Below are 17,146 nucleotides of genomic sequence, written 5' to 3' on the forward strand. Positions count from 1 at the left end.
ACAAAGGAGCCAACAATTTATCATGAGGAAAGGACCATCTCTTCAATGAATGGTTCTGGGCAAACTGGATAGCAACATGCAAAAGCGTTAAACTAGAACCCTATCTTACACCATAACATGATCTCAAGTGGATTAAAGACATGAACATGAGATGTGAAACTGTAAAAATTCCTGGAAGAGAACACAGCGGTAAGTTTCTTGACATTAATCTTGGCAATGATTTTTGGGACTGGACACCAAAAGCAAAGGCAACAATAGCAGAAATAAATAAGTGGGACTGCAGCGAACCAAAAGGCTTCTTCACAGCAAAGGAAACCATCAACAAAATAAAAAGGAAACCTATGAGACAGGAGAAAATATTTGCAAATCACATATTTGGTAAGGGGTTAAATTCCAAAACATGTAACGAACTCATATTACTCCATAGCAAAAACAAAGAACTGCCACAAAAACCCAATTTAAAAATGGTTAAAAGACCTGAATAGATATTTTTTCCAAAGAAGACACGCAAATGGCCAAAGGTACATGAAAAGGTGATCAACATCACTCATCAACAGGGACATACAAATCGAAGCCAGCGTGAGATAACACCTCACACCTGTTAGAATGGCTATTATTAAAAAGACAAGAAATAACCAATGCTGGTAAGGATGTAGAGAAAAGGGAACCCTGCGCACTGTTGGTGGAAATGGAAACTGGTACAGCCACTGTGGAAACAGTATTAAAGTTCCTTAAGAAATTAAAAATAGAACTACCATATGATCCCAGCAACCTCACTTCTGGGTATATATATCCAAAGGAAATTAAATCACCATCTTGAACAGGTATCTGTATTCCCATGTTCACTGTAGCATTATTCAGAATAGCCAAGGTATGGAAACAACCTAAGTGTCCACAGACAGGTAAATGGATAAAGAAAATGTGGTGTGTGTGCACGCACACAGAGAGGAATATCAGCCAGCCTTTAAGAAGAAGTAAGCCTTTCATTTGTGACAACATGGGTGATTCTGGAGGGCACTGTGCTAATTCAAATAAGCCAGAAAAAAGAAAGACAAGTACTGCATGGCATCACTAAAAAAGCTCAGAGGAGCAGAGAGAATGGCAGTTGCCAAGGGCTGATGGGGGTGGTTGGCCGGGAATGGGGAGATGTTGGTCCAAGGGTCCAAACTTCCAGTTAGAAGGTGAATAAAGTTCTGGGATTCTAATTTACAGCATAGTGACTATAGTTGACAATACTGCCTGAAAGTTGCTAAGAGTAAATTTTATATATTCTCGCCACACGAATACACACACATGCAAAGGTAATTATGTGAGGTGATGGATGTATTAACCATCCTTATTATGGTAATCATTTCACAATACATACGTGAATCAAATCATATTGTATACCTTAAATTTATACACTATATGTCAATTTTATCTCAATAAAGCTGGGAAAAAAGGTTACCTGAGCTTGATTTCAGAGTTCAGGGTGTTCAACTGGTTCTGGCAGTGAGACAGCCCCTCCAACTGGGGGGTGGGGGAGGGAGTGGCAGTGAAGCTTATGGTACTTTCCAGCACTGTCCTGGACACCCCTACCCCGGCTCCAGCTTCCTGCTGTGCAGAAGCTATGCTAATGGTGGGCTCTTGTTCCTGGAGCATATAATAGTATGTTCTTGACATAAAGAGTTCCAGCAGGTACCTCCTGATTCCTCAACTTCTCAATTGTAGGGGAGGTAGCTGGGCCCTGTGGCATGCCTGTTCTTGAGTATTTTTTTTTTAAAGATTTTATTTATTTATTTGAGACAGAGAGAATGAGAGACAGAGAGCATGAGAGGGAGGAGGGTCAGAGGGAGAAGCGGACTCCCTGCCGAGCAGGGAGCCTGATGCGGGACTCGATCCCGGGACTCTAGGATCATGACCTGAGCCGAAGGCAGTCGCTTAACCAACTGAGCCACCCAGGCGTCCTTGAGTATTTTCTTGAGGGTCATTTCTGCAAACCCAGGCTACAGCCCGCTTCTCCAGATCTTCCAACTGTTAACCACTTTCGGAAGTCATCAATATTTCAGTATTCAGTATACTCGGTATCTCTAAAAAATAATAGCTTAAAACACAACCTCAGTATCATCATCACACCTAAAAAATTAACAATAATTCCTTAACATAATAAAAATATTCAGTCAGTGTTTAAATTTCCAACTGTCTCATAAATGCTATTAAAACAGTTTGCTTCAAGGGCGCCTGGGTGGCTCAACGGGTTAAGCATCTGCCTTCGGCTCAGGTCATGATCTCAGGGTCCTAGGATCAAGCCCTGCATTGGGCTCCCTGCTCAGCCACCCTCTCCTATGCTCTCTCTCAAATAAATAAATAAAATCTTTAAAAAAAAAAAAAGTTTAAAAAAAAAAGTTCGCTTCACAATGTCCACAATAGCCGAACTATGGAAAGAGCCCAGATGTCCATCAACAGATGAATGGATAAAGAAGATGTGGCATATATACAATGGAATACTACGCAGCCATCAAAAATTGAAATCTTGCCAATGACGTGGATGGAACTAGAGGGTATTATGCTAGGTGAAATAAGTCAATCAGAGAAAGACAATTATCATATGATCTCATTCATATGTGGAATTTAAGAAACAAAAAGGATCATAGCAGAAGGGAGGGAAAAATAAAACAAGACGAAATCAGAGAGGGAGACAAATCATAAAAGAATCACAGGAAACAAACTGAGGGTTGCTGGAGTGGAGGGGGTTGGGGGGATGGGGTAACTGGGTGATGGGCATTAAGGAGGGCACTTGCTGTAATGAGCAATGACTATTATATAAGACTGATGAATCACTAAACTCTACCTCTGAAACTAGTAACACATTTGTTAATTGAATTTAACTTAATTGTTAAGTGAATTTAACTTAATTGAACTTAAAAATAATTTTTTTTAAAAAAAAGTTTGCTTCATTTAGGATCCAAATATTTACCTTTTTTAAAAAGATTTTATTTATTTGGGAGAGAGCATGAGCAGGGGGAGAGAGAAGCAGGCTCCCCATGGAGCAGGGAGCCCAATGCAGGGCTCAATCCTAGGACCCTGGAATCATGACCTGAGCTGAAGGCAGACATTTAACTGACTGAGCCACCCAGGCAACCCCCAAATATATACCTCTTAAATCTCTTTTAATCTATATGGTCTTCCCCTAATACCCTCCCTCCTTTTTTCCTGCATTTAGAGTGCATTTATTGAAGAAAATGGGTCATTTTTCTTGTAGAGTTTTCCAGAATCTAGTTTTTTCCAATTGCTTCCTATGATGCAATTTAACATATTCCACTGTCCTCTATAATTCCTGTGAATCAGAAGTTGAATCTAGAAGCCTGATCAGATTCAGGTTTATTTTGGCAAAACTTTTCATGAGTGGTTAGGAGTACTTCCGTCTGGAGGCACATACTATTCAGCTGTCTCTCTTTAGTGATATTTGCCGCCACTGACATCACCTTTAGATTCATTAGGGGTTGCAAAATGCTTATGTTTTAATTCTTTATTTTCTTCTTCGTTAGCTGGAATACCAGGGTTTTGTTTAGAGAGACGTGTTTAATTGTAAAGTTTGGCACACTCCAGCACCAGGTATGGCCTTAAGTCGAAGCAGCAGGATTTGAATATTACGCAGCGACCCCCATTCAGCCTCACACAGCGAAGAGGATCAAAAAGGCGACCATCAAACAGAAGAGCCCCAAGGCCTCAGACAGGGCAAAGCCCAGAATGGCAAAGGAGAGCTGCTGCTTGAGACAGGCTCCTGGCACAGCCAATAATCAAGCTGCCAAACACTGTTCCAATGCCAGCCCCCCTGAACCAGCCATACCAGCTGTGGCAACCCCAGGAGCCACCACCAGTCTGGAACGTGCGTCAGGCCACCTGGCATGGGGAACTGCTGCAGGATGGCTGTTTAGATGGGATCTCTGGCCTACTCAAGAAGGAGGCAGACATAGGCCTGATTAGACCCCCCAGTACAACAGTGGATCAGAGCCGGAAGGATGAGTACTGCCCCAGGGGTCTGCATTTTCAGTCTGCACTCCCACTGCCCCGCGCCCCTGCTCCCGCCACAGTGCTTGCCCTGCTCAAGGTGACTGGAATACCAGATTCTTTTTTTAAGATTTTATTTATTGGAGCGCCTGGGTGGCTCAGTCAGTTAAGCCGCTGCCTTCGGCTCAGGTCATGATCCCGGGGTCCTGGGATCGAGCCCCGCATCGGGCTCCCTGTTCAGCAGGAAGCCTGCTTCTCCCTCTCCCTCTGCCTGCCTCTCTGCCTACTTGTTCTCTCTCTCTGTCAAATAAATGAATAAAATCTTAAAAAAAAAAAAGATTTTATTTATTTATTTGAGAGAGAGAGAGAGAGCACATGAGCAGGGGGCGAGGGAGAGGCAGAGAATCTCAAGCAGACTCTGTGCTGAGACTGTAACCTGAGCCGAAGCCCAGAATCAGACATTTAACCAACTGAACCACCCAGGCACCCCCAGATACTTTTTTCAAGGTAATGTAAAAACCTATTGCAAAGCTACATTGAAGCCTGTAAAATGTTGGCTCACGTTGAATATAACGAAATACAGATGTGATACTAGGTCCAACTTCACTAGATCCAAATTCCTCCTATTAAGTCTCTACTTCCTATGACTTGGGAGGTTTCCGTTTTCTGCACTGAACCCTGATACAGATGCACTAAAAGGACACCCACACCCCCACAAAACAGCAGATGGTTGCAAGTGGCGGTGTCCTCACTCATAAAACAGGGGTCATAACAAAATCTATGGCTTGAGTTGTTAGAAGGCCAGAGAATAGGCAGGTAAGGTGCTCAGCACAGTAGCTTCAGAGTAGTTTTATAGCCTGCAGCTATACCCTAAGGGGGAGTGAGGAAGAAAGTCCTGTGCTCAACTGAAACAGGAGAGGTAGATGAGAACTGGTCTTGTAGCAGTCTCCTGCAAGAGACAGAGGTGGATGAGAAACTGCCTCACAGCGGCTCTTTACAAGACCGCCCATCTCCCTTCGTTGCAGGAGGAAACCCCAGGCCTTCTGCCAAAGTTCAGGCCAGACCACAGCTAAGTTTTCCCTACGTGGCTTATGGGGAGATGTGTAAGGCTGTCACGGTGCCATGGCAGAACCATTCATCCTAGAGCCCCCCCCGACAGGTCACTTGCCAATGACGAAAAGGGAAAACATCTTTCTGGAGGAGATAGCTGGTGGCCATCACCGTCCCCAGGGATCAGACTTGGCCATCACTATTGGGGCAACCGGGCATCATGTACCTCCTGACAGGAAGCAATAAGGAAGATACACAAGAAGGATTCTTGTAAAAAGTACTTAACCTGTACCTAATCAGGCCTTTAGAGCAAACTTCCAGTTTTTAAGAACTACAGATTGGGACACCTGGGTGGCTTAGTTGGTTAAGCGTCTGCCTTCGGCTCAGGTCATGATCCCGGAGTCCTGGGATCGAGTCCCACATCAGGCTCCCTGCTCAGCGGGGAGCCTGCTTCTCCCTCTGCCTGCCGCTACCCCTGCTGTGCACTCATTCTTGCTCGCTCAAGTAAATAAATAAATAAAATCTTAAAACACACACACACACACACACACACACACTATAGAAGATGGCAGAAGCACCTAAATGACACCGTGAGAAAGCAATTAGGCAAATCTGGAGTGCGGGACACTACAGGACAGTTGGCCTGGCCTCTTATAAAAACCCATCTTCTAAGAGCAGGTGGGGTGGAGCAGGGAGGCTACTGTAGAATTTAAAAAACACTAGAGACCTAAAAAACCAACGCAGAACTTGAACCTTGATTGGATCTTGGTACAGAACACAGCCAACAGTATAGAAGACTTTTGGGGCACAATTTGGGAAATCTGAGTATCAGACATTAGGGAATTAATGTTAGTCTTTCTTAGAAGTGATAATGGTATGAAGGAACACGTCATTTTTCAGAGATACAGACTTAAGTATTTAGGAGTGAAGTGTCAAGATGTCTGGAAACTACAGTTGACTCTTGAACGAGACATGTTTGAATTGCATGGGTCCACTTACCCACAGATGTTTCCCAATACACACACATGCAGTGCTATAAATGTATTTTCTCTTATGATTTTCTTAATAACATTTTCTTTTCTCTAGCTTACCTTATTATAAGAATAGTATATAATACATATAACATAGAAAATAACCGTTTTTTTTTTTTTTTAAAGATTTTATTTATTTATTTGAGAGAGAGCACATGAGAGAGGGGAGGGTCAGAGGGAGAAGCAGACTCCCTGCCGAGCAGGGAGCCCGATGCGGGACTTGATCCAGGGACTCCAGGATCATGACCTGAGCCGAAGGCAGTCGCTTAACCAACTGAGCCACCCAGGCGCCCGAAAATAACCGACTGTTAATCAACTGTTATCAGTAAGGCTTCCACTCAGCAGTAGAAGCTACTAGTGGTTAAGTTTGTGGGGAGCCAAGTTATATGCGGATTTTTTTTTAATTTATGGATGGTTGGTGCCCCTAACTCTCACTTTGCTCAAGGGCCAACTGTACTTTTAAATGGTTTAGTAAAAAACACGTGTACACACCAAGTAAATATGACACAATATTAACAATTGTTAAACCGAGGTGGTGGGCTAACAGCAATTGTACTCATTGTCCACTTTTTCTGAACGCTTGAGATTTTCTGTAATAAAATGTTTAAGAGGGAATGTGCATTTTTAAAAATCTCTGCCGTCATAGAAATTACCTTCTGGTGTGTGTCGGGGCAATGATCAAGAGTGAATTAAGTAAAATACAGGGCATATTAGTGGTCAAGTACTTAAGAAACAAAAGGAGTGAAGGGCGGCAAACGTGTGCATGGGAGCTGAGATGGTAGGTCGAGGGGTCAGGGAAGGCCTGAGTTATATTTGAGGAAGACCTAAAGAGAGAGCCAAGTGGGTCTCTGGTGGAAAGGCATTCCAGGCAGGGCGAAGAGCAAATGCAAAGGTCTCCAGGTTGCAGACAGCCTGATGCATGTCGACGCTTCATTTGCTCACCCAGTTCCTGTCACCTTGAAAGGCCAGCATGGCAGGAACTGTGGGAGCAAACAAGAAGTGGTAGATCAGAGAGGAAACAGGAGAGCCCTATCAAATCTTTACCAAATCGAATACATATAATGTACATATTTGTAAATACTTGTAGATATATGGGCAGTCTCTGCAGGGGAATGCCCGGAAAACTGCTAATGGTGGCAGCCTCTGGGCAGAACTGGGCATCTGGGATCTGAGTAAGTTCCCTACATCTTTTCACTCGACTTCCTGTTTTATTTGAAATTTTCACCATGTTGAAGTTCTTTCTTATAGCCAACACATGACATAAGCTTCCACAGTTCCTCAAAGTCCCTGGGCATGCATGAGGGTCCTCTGCTTAGAGCCCTTCCTCCTCATAGGCAGATATTTCAGAAGATCCCTCCCCAGGGCCACTGTCCTTCAATACAAGAATCATCTCTCTGCTCATCTGAATGTGCTCTGGATAAGTCTGTCTCTCAACCATTTGAGTGGTCTTGAGGAAACACCAATCCAGCCACAACCTGATGCTCTAGCTAGTTATGCTGACTAGTCTGGTGGATGATACTCTGGACTATCATTGTGTGGCAATTTCTCTGGGAGCAGCAAGAAAATTTGGCCTACTTAAATGACTTTCCAATCATCACCATAACATTTAAGAGGTGGCCCAGAACAGAGGGAAATATTACACATTGTGCAGAAAACTGCTTATTAGGGACTCCCGGGTGGCTCACTCGGTTAAGCATCTGCCTTCACCTCAGGTCATGATCCCAGGGTCCTGGGATCGAGCCCCGCATCCGGTTCTCTGCTCAGTGGGGAACCTGCTTCTCCTTCTTCCTCTGCCTGCCCCTCGCCTACTTGTGCTGTCAAATTAATAAATCTTAAAAAAAAAAAACAAACCCTGTTTATTAGATATTAAAAATTTATCATTAATTTCTTAGATGTAATAATGGTAGTGTAATTATGTGTAAAATAAACCTGTGACTCTAAGAGACACATATACTTACTTATTTCTGGATAACATATGATCCCTAGGATTTACTTTAAAATCACCTAGAGGGGGAGGGGAATAATTAGAGGTGAAACTGACTGGTCATTTGTTGGTAACTGTTCAAGCTAGGTAATGGGTATATAGGAATTTTTATTATACTATTTTCATGTGGTTCAAAAATTACATAAGAAAAGTTTTTTGAAATTGTATAGATAATAAAGGGGAACATACAGATAAATTTTAGCACATCCAAGGGCTTGAGGCTATTCTGTATCACTCACTCTATTGTCTGGTATAGAGAAGGTGGTCAGTTTAATAACAAAACTTAAACAAAACAGAAAAAACCAGTCACCTTGAAGCCCCTCTTACTGGTCAAGGTATTAATTCCCACCACAGCTTCTTGCCCGATCACCTAGCTCTTTTACACATACGCAGTCTTACACTTTTCCAACAAGTATTTATTATTAGTTAAGCCATGATTCAGAATCCCAGGGCGGGGATCACCATGCACCCACGTCCCCCTTCACCTCCCTGGGAGAAGGAGGGAGGACAGAGGAGAGGTGGGTAAAGCCAGTTCAGATCTTCCCAGGAAATGTGCCTTCTGCCCGCCGGTCGTCCCAGGCTGACACCTGTGGAAAGACAGCCAGTGTTACCCCGTTCCTCTGTGGGGAAACCAGATGGGTGAACTCTGTCTTCCTCACTTTGCCCACCTGTTCAGTCGGTCAACAAGGAAGCCCAGTACTGCCACTGTTCCAGGAGTGGGGGAATCAGTAGTGACCCAGAAAGACAAGAATTACTGTCCAGAATGAACTGAGCCACTGAGGGGGTAGGGGGCTGGGGGGGGGTGCGGAGTAACAGGCAGAAAAATTCCACTTCACTGCAGGGCTGTCCCTGGGGAGACGTAGGACAGAGATTCAAGAGTGTGTGGCTGTGCCCTGTTTCAGGAACCCCAGAGTCAACACTCAATGATGTATGGCAGAAGAAAGGAAAGAAGAAATACTAGGCAGCTGTGAGGGGGGAAAAAAAAAAAAAAGAGGCTGATCTATGCTCTGGCATGAATAGATCTCCAAGATATACAGTCAAGTGCAAAAAGATGCAAAACTGAATAGAGTGTGATCCTACTGTTGATCACAGATGTATGCATACATATAAACAATGACGGAAAGGCCCATATCCAACTGTTAACACTCCCCAGAAGTAACACTCTGCAACTTGTGGACCTTCCTATAGGCAGCCAGAGGCATATCCATTTAGACACACCCACTCACATTTATATGCCATATATTAGAGGCAGTGGACAAAAGCATGGATAAGGAAGACTGACTCTGAACCCCCACCCCATCACTTCCTAGCTGTGTGACCTTGGGCAAATTTCTCAACCTTTCAGGGCCTGAGTTTTTAATCATGCAAAATGAGGATAGTGATAATAGTATCCATCTCATCCCGTATTTTAGCATGTTTGCCCTCATAGGATATAAAGTGCTTACAAAGCAGCTGGCCCACGGTTAAGTGCCCATTTACACACATATATACAGACATGCACACACACATACCATATCACGAGTTCTACTCTGAAAAACATATACATAAATTGGGCCACACTATATAGATTGTCCTGCAACTTGCCTTTTCCCCAAGTCTTAGAGTGCTTTCTGTATTCTGTCACATAGGTCAAGATAAATGTGCCATCATTTGGGGTGCCTGGGTGGCTCAATCGTTGAGCGTCTGCCTTCGGCTCAGGTCATGGTCCCAGGGTCCTGGGATCGAGCCCCGCATCGGGCTCCCTGCTCAGCGGGAAGCCTGCTTCTCCCTCTCCCACTCCTCCTACTTGTGTTCCCTCTCTCTGTCAAATAAATAAATAAAATCTTAAAAAAAAAAAAAATGTACCATCATTTATCTAACTTGGGTTGTTTCTGAATGCTCATTACAAACAATTCTGCTATGGACACATCCTTGTATACAAGCATCTTTGTAGGATGACCACGTGTAAAACTGCCAAATCTGCAGAGCTTTTTTTCCATTTTGAAAGATCCTGCCAAAATGACCTCAATTTATAATACCACTAACATTTAGCACAGTCAACCTTTATAATTCTTGCACCAGACTGCAAGGTAGAAATGAGCATCTCTCTGCTGTTTAAGCTGTGTTGTCCTGATGATTTGAATGGGGGATGGACATCTTTTCAAAAATGCCTGGGTTCCCCTGGATTCCCTCGCACTGGACTTGTACTGTCCATAGTCCACAGTTTTCTATGTGTGAATATCTCATTCGCTGGGTTTACCTCTCTCTCTCTCTTTTTTTTTTTTTTTTTTAAAGATTTTATTTATTTATTTGACAGAGACACAACGAGAGTTGGGGAGGGAGAAGCAGGCTTCCCACCGAGCAGGGAGCCCGATGCGGGGCTTGATCCCAGGACCCCGGGACCATGACCTGAACCGAAGGCAGACGCTTACGACTGAGCCACCCAGGTGCCCCGGGGAAAATATTTCTTGCAGTGGAATTGTACACTGAAGTGTCATTTAAAAAAGCGAAAAAAAGGGGCGCCTGCGTGGCTCAGTCAGTTAAGCGTCTGACTCTTGGTTTTAGCTCAGGTCATGATCCCAGGGTCCTGGGATCAAGCCTCACATCAGGCTCCCTGCTAGAAGCTAAGCAGGGAGTTGGGTTTCTCCCTCTGCCCCACCCCTGCTCATGTTCTCGCTCTCTCAAATAAATAAATAAAATCTTAAAATTTTTATTCTTACTTCACCAAGTTTTTGAAATAAAGAAGCCAGGGCAGCCAGTATAAAGGGGGCTTTGCAGAATACATTTATAAGCCCTAACAAAGGGGACATTGCCAGCACCTGAGGGTAGGAACCACACAATCTGATGCTCCCAAGGCGAGGGCAGACCCAGGTCACAGAGAATGGGGTATAGGGCCAGCACGGGGACTGGAAGCATGCTTCCTGGCCCCCTGTCTAGCACAAACCTGATGCAGGCTCTGAGGGTGGAGGAGGGATGCTATGTACTTACAACATCAGCTTACTCAAGGTCATCCAGGGATAAGGGGAAATCCTTGAAGGGCACAGGGCACTCAAAGACACTTGAGACAGTGTGGCTGGAGAGCGGGGAGGAAAACCAGGCAAGCTGAGGGAGACTGCATTAACGCAATCTGTTCTCAAGAAATAAGCCCCGAAGGCATACATCAAGGATGTTTCAAATATACTGAAAAAACTAGAACATCATCTCCATCAAAAGGGAATCAGTTAAATAAAAGCATATGAAACTTACTAAAACAAGTAAGGCAGACCTATACGCATTATTATAAGAAAGGCTTCAAGACACATTGATTAGGTCAAAGTAGTCAAAGACCATATAGTATGACCCACCCATACACAGAAAGCTCCCCAGGTCTCTATGATTAATTTATACAGAGAAGAAGGTAATCAGCTAACAGTAGTTACCTCAGGGAAGGGGGGCTGGGGAGCACAAGAGGGCTCCTACTTTTATTTTACTGTACTGCTTACTTTTTTTTTTTTAAGACTTATTTATTTGAAAGAGAGCTAGACAGAGCAAGAGAGCCCATCTGAATGGGAGGAGGGGGAAAGGGAGAGAAAGAATCTCTAGCAGATACCCCGCTGAGCGCAATTCTGGGCTCCATCTCATGACCCTGAGATCATGACCTGACCCGAAATCAAGTGTTAGATGCTTAACTGACTGAGCCACCCAGGCACCCCTGTTTTTTGTTTTTTAAATGAGTACTATGACCTGTAATAGTATCATTATTTTGGGCGCCTTGGTGGCTCAGTTGGTTAAGCGACTGCCTTCGGCTCAAGTCATGATCCTGGAGTCCTGGGATCGAGTCCCACATTGGGCTCCCAGCTCAGCGGCGAGCCTGCTTCTCCCTCTGATCTTCTCCCCTCTCATGCTGTTTCTCTCTCTCTCTAATACATAAATAAGTAAAATCTTAAAAAAAAAACCAGTATATTTTGATTCTAAGACACAAGGGCTTTTTATTTTAACATCTCTGAAATTAGCATGCTGGTTACATTCACTTCCAGCATTTTAAAAAAAGATTTGACCATCTCTCCATGTTTCTTGCAGTCAATGGGATTTTTACTTTGAAGAAACAGTACAATATTAAACATAAATTCTTTATTTGAAAAAGTGTATGACAGAGTATTAAATGGTGACAAAAGGTCTGGTCAGATCAGGGCTAAACAGACTAACTGCCTTATTGGGTCTGAGTCTTCTAGAGATGCACACTGAAGTAGGTAGGGATGAAAAGACATGCTTGGGATTTGCTTCAGAACACTTCAGCAAAGAAGAAAAGGGGACAGATGAAGGGAATGTGGAACAATCTTGAAACTATTCAATTTGGGTAGTGGGTATAATTGGGGGTCACTGAATTATTCTATTTTTATGTATAATTTGAAAATGTGCATAATAAAAAGGCAGAGAATTGCACAAGATGGTGAGCCCCACAGGGACGGGGAGCCAGCACTGTGTATCTATTTGTGGAGTTCACGGGCAAGAGGGATGTGCCGAGGAGAGGGCCCTGGTCGCCCTGGCTGAGAGCCCTGACAGGTTGAGAGTACCGGTGAACAGAGAGAAGGGAGGCAATTCCAGAAAGAAGACAAGGCCGAGTCCCATGGATGGCGCGATGCCCTGTCCTCCCTCTGCCTCTCCCAGATGAGCCCCCTCCAAGCTACCATACTTCTCTCTGCTAAGACCCCACCCCAGCGTCCCAAGGGCCCCAGGAGGTGGCACGTACCCAGGATATGGGGCAGAGGGACTTGTACACACGACGGTACCATTCGCACACGGAGACATCACCCCCTTTAGCAGTCATTGCCTTCTCACAGCGGTGGAAGTCTGTGGAGAGAGCAGTTCAGGGTCAGCCCGGGCCAAGGGCTAGAACACATTTTTTATCAAAACTCACAGAAATTGTCTTTACTTCACAACCAGTTACATACACACATACACCCACAAAACAAGTGTCACAAGGAATGTCTATTCCTACAGATGTACTGAAAAGGGCTAGACAGGCCTTGCTAAGTTGATTTTGCAACCCCTAGACAACTGTTTGACTTGAAAATTTTGGGGTCTGGAATGAGGGGGCAACATGAGGGGCATGTATGAAGTCCAAAACCAGGGCAAGGGAAGGGGAAGATGATCTTGGGGCTAAGATGCTGGCATCCTACAGAGGAGGACAGGAGGAGGATAATCTGGTTTTTTTAAGTAGGCAATTAATTAAAAAAAAGAAAATTACTCCAGGTATTCCACTCCTGGGCACATTCTCTACACAGAAAAGCATTCGCATGGACATCAAATTACATTTAAGAGAACGTTTATAGCATAGTCATTCATAAAAGCCCCAAACTGGAAAGCACACAAGTGTCTGGGAATACATGATGGAAAACTGTACACAATGAAAATGAGCAAACTACACGCCACAGCAAGGATGAATCTTCAAAACTGCTGAATGAAGAAACCCAAACAAAAGACAATATATACGATATTTGTCAAGGTCATCAAGAGGCGAACCTAAAAGCAGTGATAAAACCAAAATGTGATTGCCTTAAGCCGGCAGGGTAGCATCTCTGGTGCAGAGAGTAGGATGTTGTGTTTACGACAGGGCATGCAGTAGGCAAAGAAGCTCAGAATGCTGACAGGATCTAATTTTCTATCCAGGTTATAGTTACACAGGGGATTCACTTAAGTATTATTCATTTAGCTGTACGTTATATTTTATGTATTTCCTGTATGTATGTTAACATCTGTCTCATACACACACAAATAAATCTTAAAAATATATATATATATATCATTGTAGGAATCAAAGTTTGTGACCCTGGCCCAGATCTTGGATCTTGAACACAGCTGTGATGAGGGGCATGAGCCTGGCAAAGTAGGATGTTCAGACGGAAAAAAGAGGCCTAGGATGTACAGATCCCCTAGGAGCAGGCAATAGGTAAACACCTTGAAGTGTAGGACCAGGAAAAGGTTCCGCATCCCTTCGCACCCCCGTGCCCTGCTTACCCAGGTAGTTCTGCCAGCAGTTCCTGGTCTGGTTCTGGTTGGGAAAGCGGCTGTCAAAAGGGGCAGTCTGGTAGTTCTTGATTTTGGTCTTGATGTCTTCTGCCATGGTGCTGATTCTTGGAGGCAAAGAGAGTGGATGTTGGCAAAAGTTCTTGGGGGCCTGGGCACGGGGATGTCAGCCCACCCAGACACAGGAGAATGGAGTAGGTAGGTGTGAACAAGCCACCACTTTCTCCCTCTCAATATATACACACAGAGGTGAAGGGTGGGGCAAACCCACACATCTAAGTGTGGCAGTTACAGCAGGGCTTGGTGGAGGGGGGTTACTACTTAGCAAAATCAGGTCTTATTCATTCCAAAATAACACCAGCTAACATTCACTGGTGCTTAGTCGAGGCCAAGCACTGTTCTACACTTTACTCCTGCAGCCACTCTAAAAGGTAGGAACTACTGCTATCACTGTTTCAGACAAGGGACCGGGCGTCTAAGTGACTTCCCAAGGTCATACAAGTAGAGGAACTGCACCCCATCATCGACAGAACCTACACTGCAGAGGTTCTTCATCTCTTTGGTGCCATGAACTCCTCAGGGGTCTAATGACTCTCTCTCAGAATATTTTTAAATGCATTAAAAAAAACTGCAGAGGATCACAAAGAACACCAGTTGTATGTAGCTGAGGGCTTACTGACTACCACAATTTTGAAGTAATCGAAAGTGGAAATGTATTCTGTGACATCTGCAACCATAATGTGATATGAGATGACCTGTGATTTTGATTGCTAATATTACTAAGGTTGTTGCCTCCAGTCCTAACTGAAGGAAATGCTACATTTCAATTACAGATTAAGAAAAATACAGATGTAATTTTTTCCCCATTCAAGTCCTTAGCACACCTTGCATTCTATTGATTTTGCAGACCCAGAGTTAAAAACCTGTTATAAAGTCTTTTAGGAGGTGACACGCAGTTTTCACCAGGGAATGTGAAACTGCCTCTATCCTAGAGAATTCGAAGAATAATGGGGTTACAAAGAAGTGATCAGGCCAGTGTTAAATTCAAGAGATCCAAGATAGTGATGGGGATCTGGGGAACCACAGCGTTGTATCTGGGGGAAAAGCACAGAGGGGCGTGGGGAGGGGGACGTAGAATACCAGCGCTGGGACCCAGATTTGTTCGGAGCAGTTGTTTTGCGGGGGGGGGGGGGGGGGGTGTTCATAGATGACTCTGAGGCCTCTCCAAAGTCCAAGCGGGAGGGAGGACCAGAAACTAGGGAGCCAGGCTGCGACCCGGGCAAGCCACGGGAGGCCACGCCTGCGGTCTGGTGATTGAGGGCACTACAGTCCAAACTACAGAATCCAAACCCTGGACACTGGCTGAGCAGCTTAATATCGCTGAGCTTCAGCTGCGCCACTGTCAAAAAGGGATCATTACAGGCCCTACCTCATAGGGCTGGAGGGAAAACAAAATGAATTAATAAAGTCACTTGAAATGTTACCTGGCATTAAAGAAGAGCTACATAATCGTTAGCTAGACGACTACTAACAGAACAGAACCCCAGGGACCAGGGAGGCCGGACGCCGCGGGCTACAAACTCACTTCGTTCTCGGGGAAACTAGAGTCCGGTTCCTCAATTCCCCAGGATAGGGTCCCAGCTACCCAAGCCCTCGACACTCACCTAAACACACCACAGCAACACCTCGCAGCTCAATGTGACCCTCAGCAAGAACGCCAGAGTCGGACCGGAAGCGGAATTAAGACCGGCCGGAAGTGAGGAGAGGCCGAGTAAATGAGAGTCTTCCGCATGGCTAGAGCGCCCTCGTGGAGGCCGTCCGCCAAGCCATTAAGGCCACGCCCATCCGGGCGAACCCCGAACTCCTATTGGGCTGAATGCCTGTTCATCATCACTCTCGGCCCAATCGTGAGCTTGCGTGGCACTTCGAAGGTCCAGTGGGGGCTTGAGACGCTGGTTACCGGTTCTCATCACCCTCCTGTTTTCACCTAGGGAAAAGAGTTTTGTTTCTTGGGGCTAGTTGTGGAGTGGGCCTGGGGAAAATATCCCAGCAGAAGTATGCGTATTCATGCAAGAATTACTTATTGAACGCTTACCCTGTGCCAGGTACTTCTGTAAGGCTTGGGGAAGCATCACTGAACAAAACACAAGAATCCTTACCCTCTTTATGCTTATTACGGTATCAATTGTTAGGGGTTTGAAATCGAACCAGTTTTTCTCCCAGGGTCATTTGCCACATTATAAGGAATACCCAGACTCCACGTCCCTGTTCATTATCTTCTTTCCCCAGGCCTCAGAAGGCACAAATTAACACAGATTTGGGTTCCTGAGGACTCAAACCAAAGTCCTGCATCATAGGAGGGGTTAAGAATAAAAGCTTGGGTCTGGCAGAAATTAATCCATCTCGGAAAGTGACACATCTATGCTTCTAGTCACAGAGGTAGCTCTGACTCTCATACCCCACAGTTGATCTGTCAAGAAATCCTGTTGGCTCTGCCTTAGCAATATATCCAGAATTTTCTCCGACATCTGGTTCAAGTCACAGGCACCTCTAGCCTGGGCTATTGCAGTAGTCCACTCCCTGGCCTCCTGGCTTCCCCACTGCCCTCCACAATCATCCACTCAGCCAGAGGGGACCCTGTTAACACCTCAGTCAGATCACTTCCCTTTGGCCTAGAACCCTCCCCTTGGGTCTTGTCTGACTCTCTCAGTCAAAAGCCAAAGTCCTTACAAATGACCTACACAGTTTTGTCTCTCTTATACCCTCATTTCCTATCCTTCCTATCTTTCCTCCCACTGTCCCAGCCACACTGGCCTCCTCCTACTTAAACATGCAGGCTGACTTTCCTCTAAGGGCCTTTGCACTTGCTGTCCCCTTGACCTGCAATGCTCTTCCTGAAGCTGGCTCCCTCCCTCACCTCCTTCAGGTCACCTTGGTTAGTCCTTCCCAGACCAGATATTTAAAATGGGCATCTCGGGGCGCCTGGGTGGCTCAGTCGTTAAGCGTCTGCCTTCGGCTCAGGTCATGATCCCAAGGTCCTGGGATCAAGCCCTGCATCGGGCTCCCTGCTCAGCGGGAAGCCTGCTTCTCCCTCTCCCCCTGCTTG

At 45.0% G+C, this 17,146-nt stretch overlaps 1 protein-coding gene across 1 annotated transcript; it reads right to left on the reverse strand.

Moving 5' to 3' along the window:
• Positions 1–8,450: 8,450 nt before the first annotated feature.
• LOC118022877 (cytochrome c oxidase subunit 6B1) lies at positions 8,451–15,817 on the reverse strand. The gene is made up of 4 exons (XM_035023848.1): positions 15,705–15,817; positions 14,032–14,147; positions 12,764–12,864; positions 8,451–8,642 (listed from the first exon to the last, which is right to left on the reverse strand). The coding sequence occupies exons 2-4, from the start codon at positions 14,135–14,137 to the stop codon at positions 8,589–8,591; spliced, it is 261 nt and encodes an 86-aa protein (XP_034879739.1). The 5' UTR covers positions 14,138–14,147; positions 15,705–15,817; the 3' UTR covers positions 8,451–8,588.
• Between the last annotated feature and the right edge of the window lie 1,329 nt (positions 15,818–17,146).

The sequence above is a fragment of the Mirounga leonina genome, unplaced genomic scaffold (genome assembly GCF_011800145.1).
Source record: "Mirounga leonina isolate KUSES-001 unplaced genomic scaffold, KU_Mleo_1.0 Mir_177, whole genome shotgun sequence".
Taxonomy (NCBI): Eukaryota; Metazoa; Chordata; class Mammalia; order Carnivora; family Phocidae; genus Mirounga; species Mirounga leonina.